This window comes from Piliocolobus tephrosceles, chromosome 17, assembly GCF_002776525.5.
Source record: "Piliocolobus tephrosceles isolate RC106 chromosome 17, ASM277652v3, whole genome shotgun sequence".
In the NCBI taxonomy this organism is placed as follows: Eukaryota; Metazoa; Chordata; class Mammalia; order Primates; family Cercopithecidae; genus Piliocolobus; species Piliocolobus tephrosceles.
This window is the reverse complement of record NC_045450.1, coordinates 14,822,786-14,835,919: the sequence shown is the minus strand read 5'-3', so window position 1 is coordinate 14,835,919 and position 13,134 is coordinate 14,822,786. Positions and strand designations below refer to the sequence as shown.

The 13,134-nt window shown below is 43.1% G+C and overlaps 1 protein-coding gene across 3 annotated transcripts in view; it reads right to left on the bottom strand.

Annotated features, from left to right (window-relative positions):
- Positions 1 to 981: 981 nt before the first annotated feature.
- The window catches only part of RRN3 (RRN3 homolog, RNA polymerase I transcription factor), a 36,617-nt gene continuing 24,464 nt past the window's right edge, over positions 982 to 13,134 (bottom strand). The window contains exons 12-18 of one of the 3 annotated variants that reach the window (XM_023189715.1): positions 12,847 to 12,977; positions 11,075 to 11,205; positions 10,023 to 10,207; positions 8,160 to 8,268; positions 5,218 to 5,370; positions 3,527 to 3,614; positions 982 to 1,916 (exon numbers count right to left, since the gene is read on the bottom strand). In XM_023189715.1, coding sequence (XP_023045483.1) covers positions 1,755 to 1,916; positions 3,527 to 3,614; positions 5,218 to 5,370; positions 8,160 to 8,268; positions 10,023 to 10,207; positions 11,075 to 11,205; positions 12,847 to 12,977 — 959 coding nt within the window. In that variant the 3' untranslated portion in view covers positions 982 to 1,754. Of the gene's footprint in view, positions 1,917 to 3,526; positions 3,615 to 4,683; positions 5,371 to 8,159; positions 8,269 to 10,022; positions 10,208 to 11,074; positions 11,206 to 12,846; positions 12,978 to 13,134 lie in introns of those variants that run through there. The other 2 variants (XM_023189716.1, XM_031934461.1) reach the window with 2 other exon arrangements.

Here is a 13,134-nt window from a genome sequence, read left to right as displayed (position 1 = left end):
TTCCACCAAGCCCCCAAAAGAAAACCACCCATATCCAAAACTTTAAAGCAATAAAAATTTCTATTTTCCAAAAAAGTATTTACAGACTGAAATTCAAACTCTACATTTCCCTCAATGTAATTATACAAGTGCATACAAAGCCCTGGGAAAGAGGAAGTATTTCATTACAAAATATTATGATCAAGAAAATATTGCTTGCCTTTAAATAAAAAGAAGTGGCAGAAAATAAATATGCTTAAAGATGGCCATTTTCACCAGTAAACAAAAATACACATGTTAAGAAACAAAGTGAAAATGCTTGAGCTTCAAAATGACTCTAGCAGTGTTTTGCACAAATTTGTTATAAAGTGAGGTCTTCTGAAGACTTCCTCTGTTTAGTCATAAAAATACAAAAGGAGGCTTTGAGAAGGATTTCACCAGGCTGGATCTACGATACGCACAGCCATCAGACGAACACCGCACTAGGAACTTCCACCTACTGTTGTGAGCAAAACCGTAACACCAAATAATCTAAACAAATGTTCCTGTTGGAACAAAGAAATCTCAATAACCAACTGATGCAGATCAAAACCGACTCGATCTAATGGCTACCAAGGAGCAGTTCTAGATCTAACGAGGACGCTTGAGAGCCAAGGGGTCAAATACAATCTCGTGTGTTTTACGCAAGCCCAGGCTCACTTTTAGTCCATGTGAATTACATCTACCTGGACCTCCATTTTTTGTCTTTTAAATCCATGTTTTCGCTGTACCAAGTATATTACACGTCTGATTCTGTTTCCCTAAATCTTCTCTCTCTTCCCTATGGGCTTTTTTTTTTTTTGAGACGGAGTCTCTCTCTATCGCCCAGGCTGGAGTGCAGTGGCCGGATCTCAGCTCACTGCAAGCTCCGCCTCCCGGGTTTACGCCATTCTCCTGTCTCAGCCTCCCGAATAGCTGGGACTACAGGCGCCCGCCACCTTGCCCGGCTAGTTTTTTGTATTTTCTAGTGGAGACGGGGTTTCACGGTGTTAGCCAGGATGGTCTCGATCTCCTGACCTCATGATCCACCCGTCTCGGCCTCCCAAAGTGCTGGGATTACAGGCTTGAGCCACCACGCCCGGCCCCCTATGGGCTTCTATTGGTCTCTGAAGTCCCTGGAGATCTCCTTCAGTGCCAGCTCCAATTCTGTGTCCCAGACCACATCACGCCAGCTCTCGGCTTTCCTTCTATCTTCTCTACACTCCCTTGAAACCCCAAAAGACAAATGCCAATACAGCAGAAGGTGAACAATGTAGCCAAAACAAACACTTTCTAGTTAAAAGTCTTTAAATAGGAGTTTTATCCTAGAGGATTCTTCACTGAAAGCTGATCAGCAAAATCCCAGGACCACGGATCTGACAAAACCCATGTCAGAACAGCGACCCATGAAAACAGTTTGCTGCCTATATTAGAAATTACCTGGTAACTGTGTCAAAAAGCTGTTAACACAAAAAATGTACATATTAAACAAGCAAATCCTTCCAAATGTATCATCAACACCACTGTAAAATATTGCACATGACAGTCAGTCTTTTCATTATGTGTGTAAGGGGAACAAAAAAAAAACCACCCAGTCTTCCGATGCCTGATTCAGTCTAAGCTGGCAGTGCCACAGCCGAGGCAGGCACTCGTTCTAGTTCAATGCCATCAATGCCCAATGGCACGAGCTGGGTACTGAGGGCATGACGGGTGATGGGGAATCCCAAATGTCACATCTCAGTCACAAATCTCTGCGGTCAGAGGGGACTGGGTTGCATGTACAACATGGGTGGGGAGCCCACACTACTTGAAGGACTTTGGAAATGCGCGTCAAAGGAGCTCGGTGTGATCCCAATCACGGTATCATTCTGGGGCACTTCACCTTTCAGAAAGTCATCATCTTCTTCTTCTACTATCTCCTGTAGAAACATCAGAAATCATCAGTAAGATCACCAGTAAGATCACCAATTGTTGAAAAGCTTTCAACAATTCCTTCCTCAGGAAGGTGTTACGTCTGTAAAGATGGTGAAGAAAGTATCTTAATTTCAAAAGAAAGCCAGAGTAGTGGCACACGCCTGTAGCCCCAGCTACTCGGGAACCTGAAGTGGGAGGACTGCTTGAGTTCAAGAGTTCCGAATCCAGCCTGGGCAACATAGCAGGACCATGTCTCTAAAAAAACAAACAAAACAGAACAGAACAAAGCTCCCTCTGAGAAGCACTTCCTTCTTACCAACATATCCACATACCTGCTCATCACATGTTGTAATCATTTGTTTAAAGTCTGACTTGCAAACAGACTGGAAGCTCAATGGGGACAGGAAACATGACAAGTCATTCTTGCCCAATGTTAGAGCTCTTGTACCTAACACAATATGAATGAATTACACGCCCCTCGACAAACGCAAAACATAAAGAAAAAGATGAGGCTGGGCGCAGTGGCTCAAGCCTGTAATCCCAGCACTTTGGGAGGCCGAAGACGGGTGGATCACGAGGTCAGGAGATCAAGACCATCCTGGCTAACACCGTGAAACCCCGTCTCTACTAAAAAATACAAAAAACTAGCCGGGCGAGGTGGCGGGTGCCTGTAGTCCCAGCTACTTGGGAGGCTGAGGCAGGAGAATGGCATAAACCCAGGAGGCGGAGCTTGCAGTGAGCTGAGATCCGGCCACTGCACTCCAGCCTGGGCGACAGAGCGAGACTCCGTCTCAAAAAAAAAAAAAAAAGGAAAAAAAAGAAAAAGATGAAATGAGCTTTCCAATAGTTCCTTATTAAAAACAAATCTTGAAGCTGCTTTTAACGCAAAAACAAATGTGCTCCCAAGCAACAGAACAGCAAAATTCTTCATCACTGGATTCTAACTTTCCTCTCTAACTGTAACCGTCTCAGCTCCGCCTCATGTGACCTGGAGGGTATGTTGCAACCTGCGTCTTCACCACCCGTCCATGAAGATCTATAAAATCAATGGAAACTGCTGGGGCAATTTTAACATGAGTCAACTGGAGATTGTTACTTGGTGAGAATGCGCAAGTAGCAAAGATCTAAATTTGGTCAGTGAATTTGTAATTAACCTTTGCTTCTCACATGTCAGTATGTGAGGTGTCTCATTTAAGCATCTTATCAAAAAAAGCCACAGACTCTACATAACAACAAAACCTGGGTTTGGAATTTCCTAAAGGCAGAAGGAGTAAGACATGGTTTCGGTGTGCTTTTTTAAAGAAAACAGGGTCTTGCTCTGTCGCCCAGGCTGGAGTGCCGAACTGCATTTACAGCTCACTGCAGACTTGACCTCCCACCTCAGCCTCCAGAGGAGCTGGGACTACAGGTGTGCATCACCACACCCAGCTAATTTAAAATTTTTTTGTAGAAACAGGGTGTCACTGCGTTGCCCAGGCTGGTCTCAAGCAATCCTCTGGCCTTGACCCCCTGAAGTGAGGGAATTACACGCATGAGCGACTTGCCGCTTACCGTCTGTGACATGAAACCAGAAAGAAGATTCCGAGAGAGTGTGCTCAATCAATCACAAACTGACCTTTTTCATGGGTTTCTTGAATTCCTGTAGCTCTTCAGCACTCATGCCTTCCCATATCTGATAAATAGGATCAATGAATTGCTTTGACCTGTCAACAAAGATCACATTTCAAAGTCAACTTAAATACTTCAGCAGAAGTCAAAACTGGTTTGGATCTTTTCTCACAAGACCTATTACCCAAAACCAAGAAGTGAAAACTACAGCTCAAATAATTACATTAAAAAAACCCGGCCGGGCGCGGTGGCTTACGCCAGTAATCCCAGCACTGTGGGAGGCCGAGGCGGGCGGATCACGAGGTCAGGAGATGGAGACCATCCTGGCTAACACGGTGAAATCCCGTCTCTACCAAAAATACAAAAAATTAGCCAGGCTTGGTGGCAGGGGCCTGTAGTCCCAGCTACTTGGGAGGCTGAGGCAGAATGGCATGAACCTGGGAGGCGGAGCTTGCAGTGAGCCGAGATCACGCCACTGCACTCCAGCCTGGGCAACAGAGCAAGACTCCATCTCAAACAACAACAACAACAACATAACCCTCTATGTAAATGCTGTAACTAATGTGGCTCTTTCTGTATAAGAGTTCATTCACTCACGCCGATGGAGTATTGAACTACCGTTTTTCCTCTTTCCATTTTCAAGTGAAATTGTTTCTAAACTTTACAAAGACTGACAAGCCAGTTATATATAGTATATCCAAATGAAAATGAAACTAATATTCTGGAACTCTCTTTTTATATTTCTGTAGTAATTTGCTGAAAAGTAAGTCTAGGAAAAACAACTCATCTGGTTTCAGTCAACCAAGACTTCAGGGACCAGACAAACCCAGATGGTCATGATGCTGCTAGTTATTTTAGAAACCATAATAAGCAAAAATCCTGCTTCCTTATACAAGTGCCAAGTTAAGGCTGGCCCAGTGGTTTTCTAGAATAATTCATCTACATAAATCGTGTGTGTTTTTCCTTTTTTTTTTTTTTGAGACAGAGTCTTACTCTGTTGCCCAGGCTGGAGTGCAATGACACAATCTCAGCTCACTGCAACCTACACCTCCCGTGTTCAAGTGATTCTCCTGCCTCAGCCTCCCGAGTAGCTGGGATTACAGGCACCTGCCACCACACCCGGCTAATTTTTGTATTTTTAGTAGAGACAGGGTTTCACCATCTTGGCTAGGCTGGTCTCGAACTCCTAACCTCAAGTGATCTGCACGCCTCAGCCTCCCAAAGTGCTGGGATTACAAGCGTGAGCCATTGTGCCCAGCCAATCGTTTGTTTTTTGTTTATCCTGTGCAACAGAATGGGATGTGGTCTCTAGAGGAAGGAACAAGGCACTTGACAGAAAATTATGCAGCAAGAAAAGACAGTACCCTCCCCTATCCTGGCACTGTTATCCCCATAACCTTATATGTTTAAATAACAGTTTAAAGAAAAATAAAAAATAAAACAAAAACCCTTGGTATCAATCTGGCTCCTAGTGAGGCAAAGATCTAACAACTCTGGGGTGCCTGCACCACTCGGCAAGTCCTGCTAGGCATCCTCTACTTTGGGCCTGTGAAACATACGCAGGGAGACCACGAGACGCTCATCAACAGCGAGGAAGGGCCACTTCCAGTGAAGAGCCCTAAATCCAAATCTTGGGAAAAGCAAACATGTATCACGTATAAATCCACCTCCTCCAGCGTCAAGGTTTAAGGTACCTACCTCTTCAACACACAGGGATCAAAGGGGAAGAAGGTGTCCAGCGGGTTTGTGCAGGTCTGCACTGAGTCTCCTCCAGCGGTACTTCTAATGACTGGCAGCATCTGGCGATTGTTTCTCTCAATGATGGTGTAGCAGAAGACGAGCTGGTACTTACTGTGGAACAAAACAACAACACAGACAGAGGCATTAACACGCTGGAGTGACTCTGTGCAGATGTGAGCTGCGTGTGACAACTGTACCCACCACAGAGAAACTGCTGAACATAACAAGTGCTAGTAAAAATAACAATATAAAGCAGAAAGTAACACTTCTAGGCTACCGTTCTCTGGGTCTTCTATTTGCAAGTTTGCTAAGGAGAAAGAAAATGTGGCTATCACTCAGAATGCAAAACTGGGCTTAGATTTTACTGAGTAATAGATATTACTCATTAAAAATACCTGTTTGCAAGGCAAAACTCTTAGATTCCGTAACTATAGGTGTCTTTATTTTTACTGTTTGCAAAAGAATTAAAGGGTTGGTGGAAAAGGGATTCAGGAGTTACTCAGGAGGAAATAGTGGTTGGTGAAGAGACTTGCTGAAGAAGCACTGAAGATAAGCCTTTACTGAAGGAGGGACATAGGGTTGACTAAGTCATGACCTCAGAAACAGGCAGAGAAAGGACTAGACATGCTGAGTGAGAACAGTTAAATGCATAGAAAAAAGTATAAAATTAAAAAAGACAATTATGTTTTTAATTTTTCTGGTAGTTGTCTCTAAATGATTGAGCAACTTGAAAAATTATTGATTGGACAGCTTCTCCAAGATGAGGACTTAGATCTCGCTTCTGTCACTCTCCACCTCAGGTTCTCAGGTCACCATGGCAACTTCAAGTCACATACTTCGGTTTCTGTCCTGTTAGCCGAGGCTCACGGCACTTGACCCCTCCTCCTGGTGGAGGACACAAACCACACTGGAGGGTGGTTTGCACTATCAGGTAAAGTTGAAGATCTGCATCTCCTACAACCCTGCAGCTGACCGTACTTCCGGGTGTGTGACAAGGAAGCATGTGTCCACACACTAGGACACACACACAAGAATGTTCCTGAGCACTAAAACATGAACACAGCCAGCCGGGCACGGTGGCTCACACCTGTAATCCCAGCACTTTGGGAGGCTAAGGCAGGTGGTTCACTTGAGCTCAGGAGTTTGAGACCAGCCTGGTCAACATGGTGAAACCCCATCTCTACTAAAAATACAAAAATTAGCTGGGCGTGGTGGCAGGTGCCTGTAGACCCAGCTACTCGGGAGGCTGAGGCATGAGAACTGCATGAGCCCGGGAGGCAGTGCTTGTAGTGAGCTAAGATTGCGCCACTGCACTCCAGTCTGGGTGACAGAGCAAGACCTTGTCTCGGAAAAAAAAAAGACAAAAACTAACAGATGAAATCCCAACAAAGATTCAATAAAAAAGATTCCCAGAACATAACACAGCAGTTAAAATCAAAATAAAGCTTTGTGTCAATATGGTTCAATCTCAAAACTGTCAAGCAGGCAAAAGCAACAGCTACAGAACGGTACACACCTTTATTTACCATATCTGTACCTAGGCAGAGACCTTTATTTCATTCCCCTGCTCTCAGCCTCACATGGCATCACACTCTGTACCTCCAATGTGCATGCCAACCCCAAATCGAGAGCCCCTGGACCAGCTGGTTCACAAATGCAGTCCTCTGTCCCCACCCCAAGAATATACTAGGGCAGCGGCCTCTGCTTTCTTCATCCGTCCTCACTCTTCGAGCTGCTCACCATCTTAACCAACGTGCTGAATCCTTCACCCACTCACCGCTGCTGCTTGTCGGTCTCTTGATGCCTTTTCCTAATCCTTTACTATCACTGAGATCTCAGAAGAGAGGTTACCTTGAACCAGATGCCTAGCAAAGGAGAACTAAAGAGGCTGAAGGAGCTCAGCAAGCTGCTGGCCCTTACCTGTTGAAGATTATAGGCTATGATCCGGACTGAATATCCTCATTAAATACTCAATTCTCCAATTCACTTTCTCCATAAAGCAGAATAACTTAGTGAAAGCTTACAAAGGGGCCAGACTACATTTAAATCTGTGCCGCCAATCTAGCTCTGTGACTTCAGGTAAGTGATTTCACCTCTCTGTACCTCCACCTCCCCACTGATAAACAGGGTTTCATCCTAGAGGGTTGTTTGAGGATCAAATGAGTTCTACGTAAAGTGCTGAGAACTGCCTGGCACAGAGGAAAGGCTATGAATTAGCCATAGCTACCAGACCTGAAAGAACAGTACTCCCTAAACCAATCTCTTACTGGTCAACATTTGTCTCACGTCCTCAGTTTATTTCTGTTACTATTACAGGAGTCACTCTAATAAGCATCTATGGCTTTGCCCCTCTCAGCTTACTGGCTGCCTTACTTATTTCAAAGCGCCTAGGCTTCTGCTGAATTATGCCCTTTGGAATAAGTAGTAGCAATTTCAAATGCAATTAAAGTACAAAAACAATAGCTGTATTACAGTATTTCCTGCAAGGACTGGGTTGTTTTTGTTTAAGAGACAGGGCCTCATTCTGGAGCCCAGACTGGAGTGCAGCAGTATAATCAGGGCTCACGGCATCCTTGACCTCCTGGGATCAAGTGATCCTCCTACCTCAGCCTCCTGAGTAGTGGGGACTACAGGCACAGGCCACCACACCCAGCTAATTTTAAAAAATGTTTTGTAGAGACAGGGTCTCACTATGTTGCTCAGGCTGGTCTTTAACTTCTGGCCTCAAGCAATCCTCCCACCTCAGCCTCCCAAAATGTTGAGATTACAGGCGTCAGCCACCACACCTGGCCTTTTATAATGTTACTAATTTCACAGAAATGTAAGACTCTTATAATACTAGATAAACATAAATAAAAATATTTTAAATAACTCCCATCAAGAAAGTGTAAATAACTTACTTTGTGATTGCAGCAAAAAAATTAACCACCGAGGGCAGGCAAACCTTCAGGGGATTTAGCTGGCTCATCACTATCCGCTCAAAATTCAGACTCTGGAGATACCGCAAACCTTTGGTTAAAAAAAAAAACAAAAGATTTTTTTAGAGGTACAAATATAAGTGAAAAGTGTAAGATATCTTTAAAAGCACAAATTATCACACATTAAAAAAAAAAAAACATTTGCAGAAATGCTTTAAATAAAGGTCCATGCAGATAGTCACACCGTGTATGGCCCAGAAGAATCTCACTAGGCTAACCACATTCATTGATCACCAAGGCAGCTTCTCTAAAGAAAACTCAGGAAGTAGGCTGTAAGATTCCATGACAATTGGAAGTTCATACGTTTGTAAGCTCAGTATACGCTGAGTTAATACAGAGGGGAAAAAACACCTTGTGATTTGGTTTCAACTAACGATCATTACAGGCAACAAAACAAAACAGCAATTTGATTCTAGCTTGCACGTCTCATTAGTGAAGCTGAGCGCTGTTTTCAGGTACACAGTAGTCATTTGTAGTTTTTTTGGTTTTTTTTTCTAAACAAGAGAACTCCAAATGTGCCTTCTACCTCAACAGAAGGCAAATTTAGACAGAAACCACTTTCTTAATGAATAAATTCTCTCCTACATGAGTAAAAGAAAGACATCACATTTATTTTAAGAGGCAAGCTGACCAACTTGTACTTAAGTGTATTTTCTTAGGAGTTTCTTTGATGCATACTTTGATAAAAACTACCTAAATGGGATGTCACAGCTTACAAAAACAAGATCTTCAATTCAGATCCTGGCATTAATTTATACGAAGAAAAGCAGAGCTTGTATTTACTTACCTTGTGATAAAACCTCATCCGACTAGTTCATACAACATCTTTTTAGAAGCATGTAGAATGTAGGTAAATATATATAATGCAACACGTACAACTTTCAGTTTAGAGCTCTGGCTGTTAACCCAAGGAGACTGTGTCACCCGCAGAGGACACATGGCAGTGTCTGGAGACAGTTTTAGTTGTCACAGCTGGGGGTGATTGGGGACTGCTGTTGGCAGCTAGTAGGCAGAGGCTGTTAAACATCCTCCAGTGCAGATGACAGCCCCCAACAATGAAGGATGATGCACCCAAATGTCAATCGTGTGAGGTTGAGGGACCCTGCTTGAGAGGAAGTGGCCCACAAAACCATGTGAATTATTCGTAAACATAAACAGAACAATCTACAATGACTTATAAACACTGTTCTTGGAGACTCTCTTCAACTAAAATACACTAATCTACTAAGTTTCAACCAACAGATTTGAATTATAAGTAACTATTAGAAATTAGCAAAGCAATACTGGTGAATTAAGTCTCAAGGCTTCGGGCAGAGTTTAATCTATATAAACCCAAACTTTAGGCTCAGCTGAACCTGGCTTCGGTTTTCTAACCCTGCCAATAACCATGTGATCTTGGGAAAATGACTTCCCTGCGCTTTGGTGCTGTCTGTAAAGGGAGAATACCTGCCATTTACTGGGCTGTTACAAGGACAACAAAGAGAAGGTGCATCCACCTGAAGCTTTGTACAGGGCGCTGGCAGAGCCCAGGGCTCAGCCTCACCTCTGGAGATATCTTCACATTTCAAACCTTCAAAAGCAGAAACCTCTTTCTTAACCTCAAATCCATCTTAAGGGGTTTGCAGGGGCCTATGAGCTGCTTGAAATTATTATTAAAAGTTTGAGTGTACATGCAGTTTTCTGAATCCAGAGTTTTTAATAAAAATCTCAAAAAAGTAAAGAATCACCATTCTAAGGGTGACAAGAACACAAGGAAAATCCAGTCCACACTCCCACAACACTGACCTTCTTTCAGGTTTCCGCTCAAAAGCTGCTTGTGTCTAAAAACAAAGGTGTAGAACACAGCTTGGCAGGCTGAGTAAAATGGTCCATGGAGAGCAACGTCGCAGAATGCCTTTGTTCCCAAATCCTGGTTATTAAGGTATATGTGCAGCCAGTTAACCAAAAGATCTAGGCACGATTTTACAGTACTAGAGAAAAGAAAAATTCAAGTCAACTTTATACTTCATTAAAAAAACCAGAATAACATAAAAACACACAACTGCCTTTCATTACAAACCATGCTAAGTTCACAGATTTCTTTAAATAATACCTATGGGCACAGAGGAAAAGCAAAGAAAGGAAGGATATAGATGGGTGCGTAGGAAGACAACCTTCCAATTACAAGGCAGAGTAGCTCTGACCTTCTAGGAACAGGTGAGCCCCTAAGGACGTCCCAAGGGATGGAAAGCAGGTTCTCCTAACCATCTCAAAGGCACCCTCTTAGGGTGACTGGCCAAATAGGACAAGTTCACCAACATCTCCTAAGAGAAAGATAGTCTGGTGGACTTCAGTATTCCCTGATGCATCCTAGTCAAGTCCTATGGTCAATAATTTTGTGGTTGGGGAAGGGTTTCAATAGCATCCTTGTCCAAAGATACCTTCACGGGCCACTGGAAGAAACTGGCCTTCTAGAGAGATCTATTACCTTTAAAAGGGTTTTTCTTCAGCTTTAACAGATACAATAGATTCGGAACGCAAATGAAAAAAATGATAAACCTACAAAAAGAATCAAAACAGTATACAACACTGTTCTCTATCCACAAAAACAAATGGATCTTTAAGTGCGACCACACAGAAGAGATGACAAAAGCCTTACATACGGGGTTTTATATATAAAAAAGGGAGACACTTTATTCTAAAATCACTGCTTAGAAATACAAACATCTTGCACAGAGTAGGAATTTTATTCACTTTAAAAACATACCAAAAAAAGGGAGATATTTCTGACTTGAGACAATGCTATACTCTTTTTAAAGCATGATATTAAAAAGTACTTGGAAAATTAGGCTACTTACATAAGAGGAATAAATTTAGCTCTTGCCAAAAAGCTTCCAATATAATTTCCAGCAGCCTGCCTGATGATGGCAGGATTACTTGGATCCTGCAATTTTTTCCAGAGATGTTCCAAAAATGCCTCTGCGAATCCCTATAAAAAGAGAGGGTGTCGGTGTGATCTTTTTTAATGCCTAAGATAATCTGGCTATCAAAATCCTAAGATTTTTACTTCACCAATGTAGGGAAAAGTTCTAGTATGCCATGGTCTTCATTTTTTAAACACGTTGAGAGAATAACATTAAAAACAAAAGGCATCTCAGGTGTTAATTCGATGGATCCCAAACCTAGCTAAGCATCAAAATCAACCTGGTGCCGGGCGCAGTGGCTCACACCTGTAATTCCAGCACTGTGGGAGGCCGAGGCGGGTGGATCACCAAGGTCAGGAGTTCGAGACCAGCCTGGCCAACATGGAGAAACCCTGTCTCTACTAAGAATACAAAAATTAGCCAGGCATGGTGGCAGGTGTCTGCAATCCCAGCTACTTGGGAGGCTGAGGCAGGATAATCACTTGAACCCAGGAAGCAGAGGTTGCAGTGAGCCGAGATCATGCCACTGCACTCCAGCCTGGGTGACAGAGTGAGACTCCGTCTCCAAACAAAACAAAAGAAAATAAAAAACAACAAAATTCAACCTGGGAGGTACAAATTCAATAGGTTTGTGACAGGGCTTTGGAATCTGCATATTATAAAAGCTCTTCAAGTGACTCCGATGTCAGCCAGAACTGGTGATCAACAATAACCTGTATACCATGGAGCTCCACAGGGGCACTCCTGTGAGTGCAAAGCTCCCTTCCGGTCTCTGCACACACTGAACTCAACCATGAACAGAAACACGGACTAACGTACAACTGGTAATTCAGTAATTCCGCCAATCATGGAAAAAAACAGACACAGCTTCTCACCAAAGGGTGTAACTTCCAACTTCTCCTAAATAGCCCTGTTCTAAAGCTAGGCGCGCCCATGGGGACAGACAGAATTCAACCTCCTTTCCCAACCTCTAGGAAGCCACAAAACCACCGCAGAGAAGGAAAAACTTTCTATATTCTCTCCCCGACCAAAAAAAAAAAAAATCCACAGCCTAACATTTTTAAAATTCTAGATTAATAAGTTGGTTTGGGCTATCCTTTCCAACTTAACCCTTGGAAAGAATAAAGGAAATACAGTTAATTACCCCACGAGATTTTAATAGAGAAAGGCTTAAGGGAAGAGCACCACCTAGTGACCAAAAGGCAGGATGACATTTTCGGAGCACCTAGCTGGGCTGGGAGGCAGCAATCTGTTTTCTCTCCAAGTGTAATGGGAAGGGATGTGAGCCAAGCACAGTGGTTCACACTTGTAATCCCAATGCTTTAGGGGGCAGGAGGCGGGCAGATCACTTGCGGTCAGGAGTTCCAGACCAGCCTGGCCAACATGGTGAAACCCCGACTCTACTAAAAATACAAAAATTAGCCAGGTGTGGTAATCTGTGGTCCCAGCTACTGGAGAGGGTAAGGCCTGAGAGTCGTTTGAGCCCAAGAGGCAGAGGTTGCAGCAGTGGGCAGCAGAGCGAGACTGTGTCTCAAAAAAAGAAAGGAAAAAAACAAAGAAAAGAGTATGCGATTTTATTAAGCAGACTAGCAAGTAAGCTCAAGGAAAAGAATTATTTACTTCAAGGTCTCCATCCACCCCAGTTTTTAGGGAAAAATTTCGAGCAAAAACAAAATAAGTTAAGATAATGTTAATCACATTCTTACCAATTTGAAACTACAGAGGTAAAACATGAAAAACTGCACATGGCAGGAGGCATGGGTGGGCAACAGGAGTTTGTCAAAGATGTTTATCAGGTCGCGATACAGATCCTTTGTTTTGTTGTTATCAACCTTACCTATGGAGAAAATTTGTCATCTCAGTTTTTATAAAGGCACAATTTCAAGTTTCATCTGCCAGATTTTTCATAAGGAACACAATACCATTAAAAAACAACATTATCCAGCCAGGCACAGTGGCTCCTGCCTGCAATCCCAGCACTTTGGCAGGCCAAA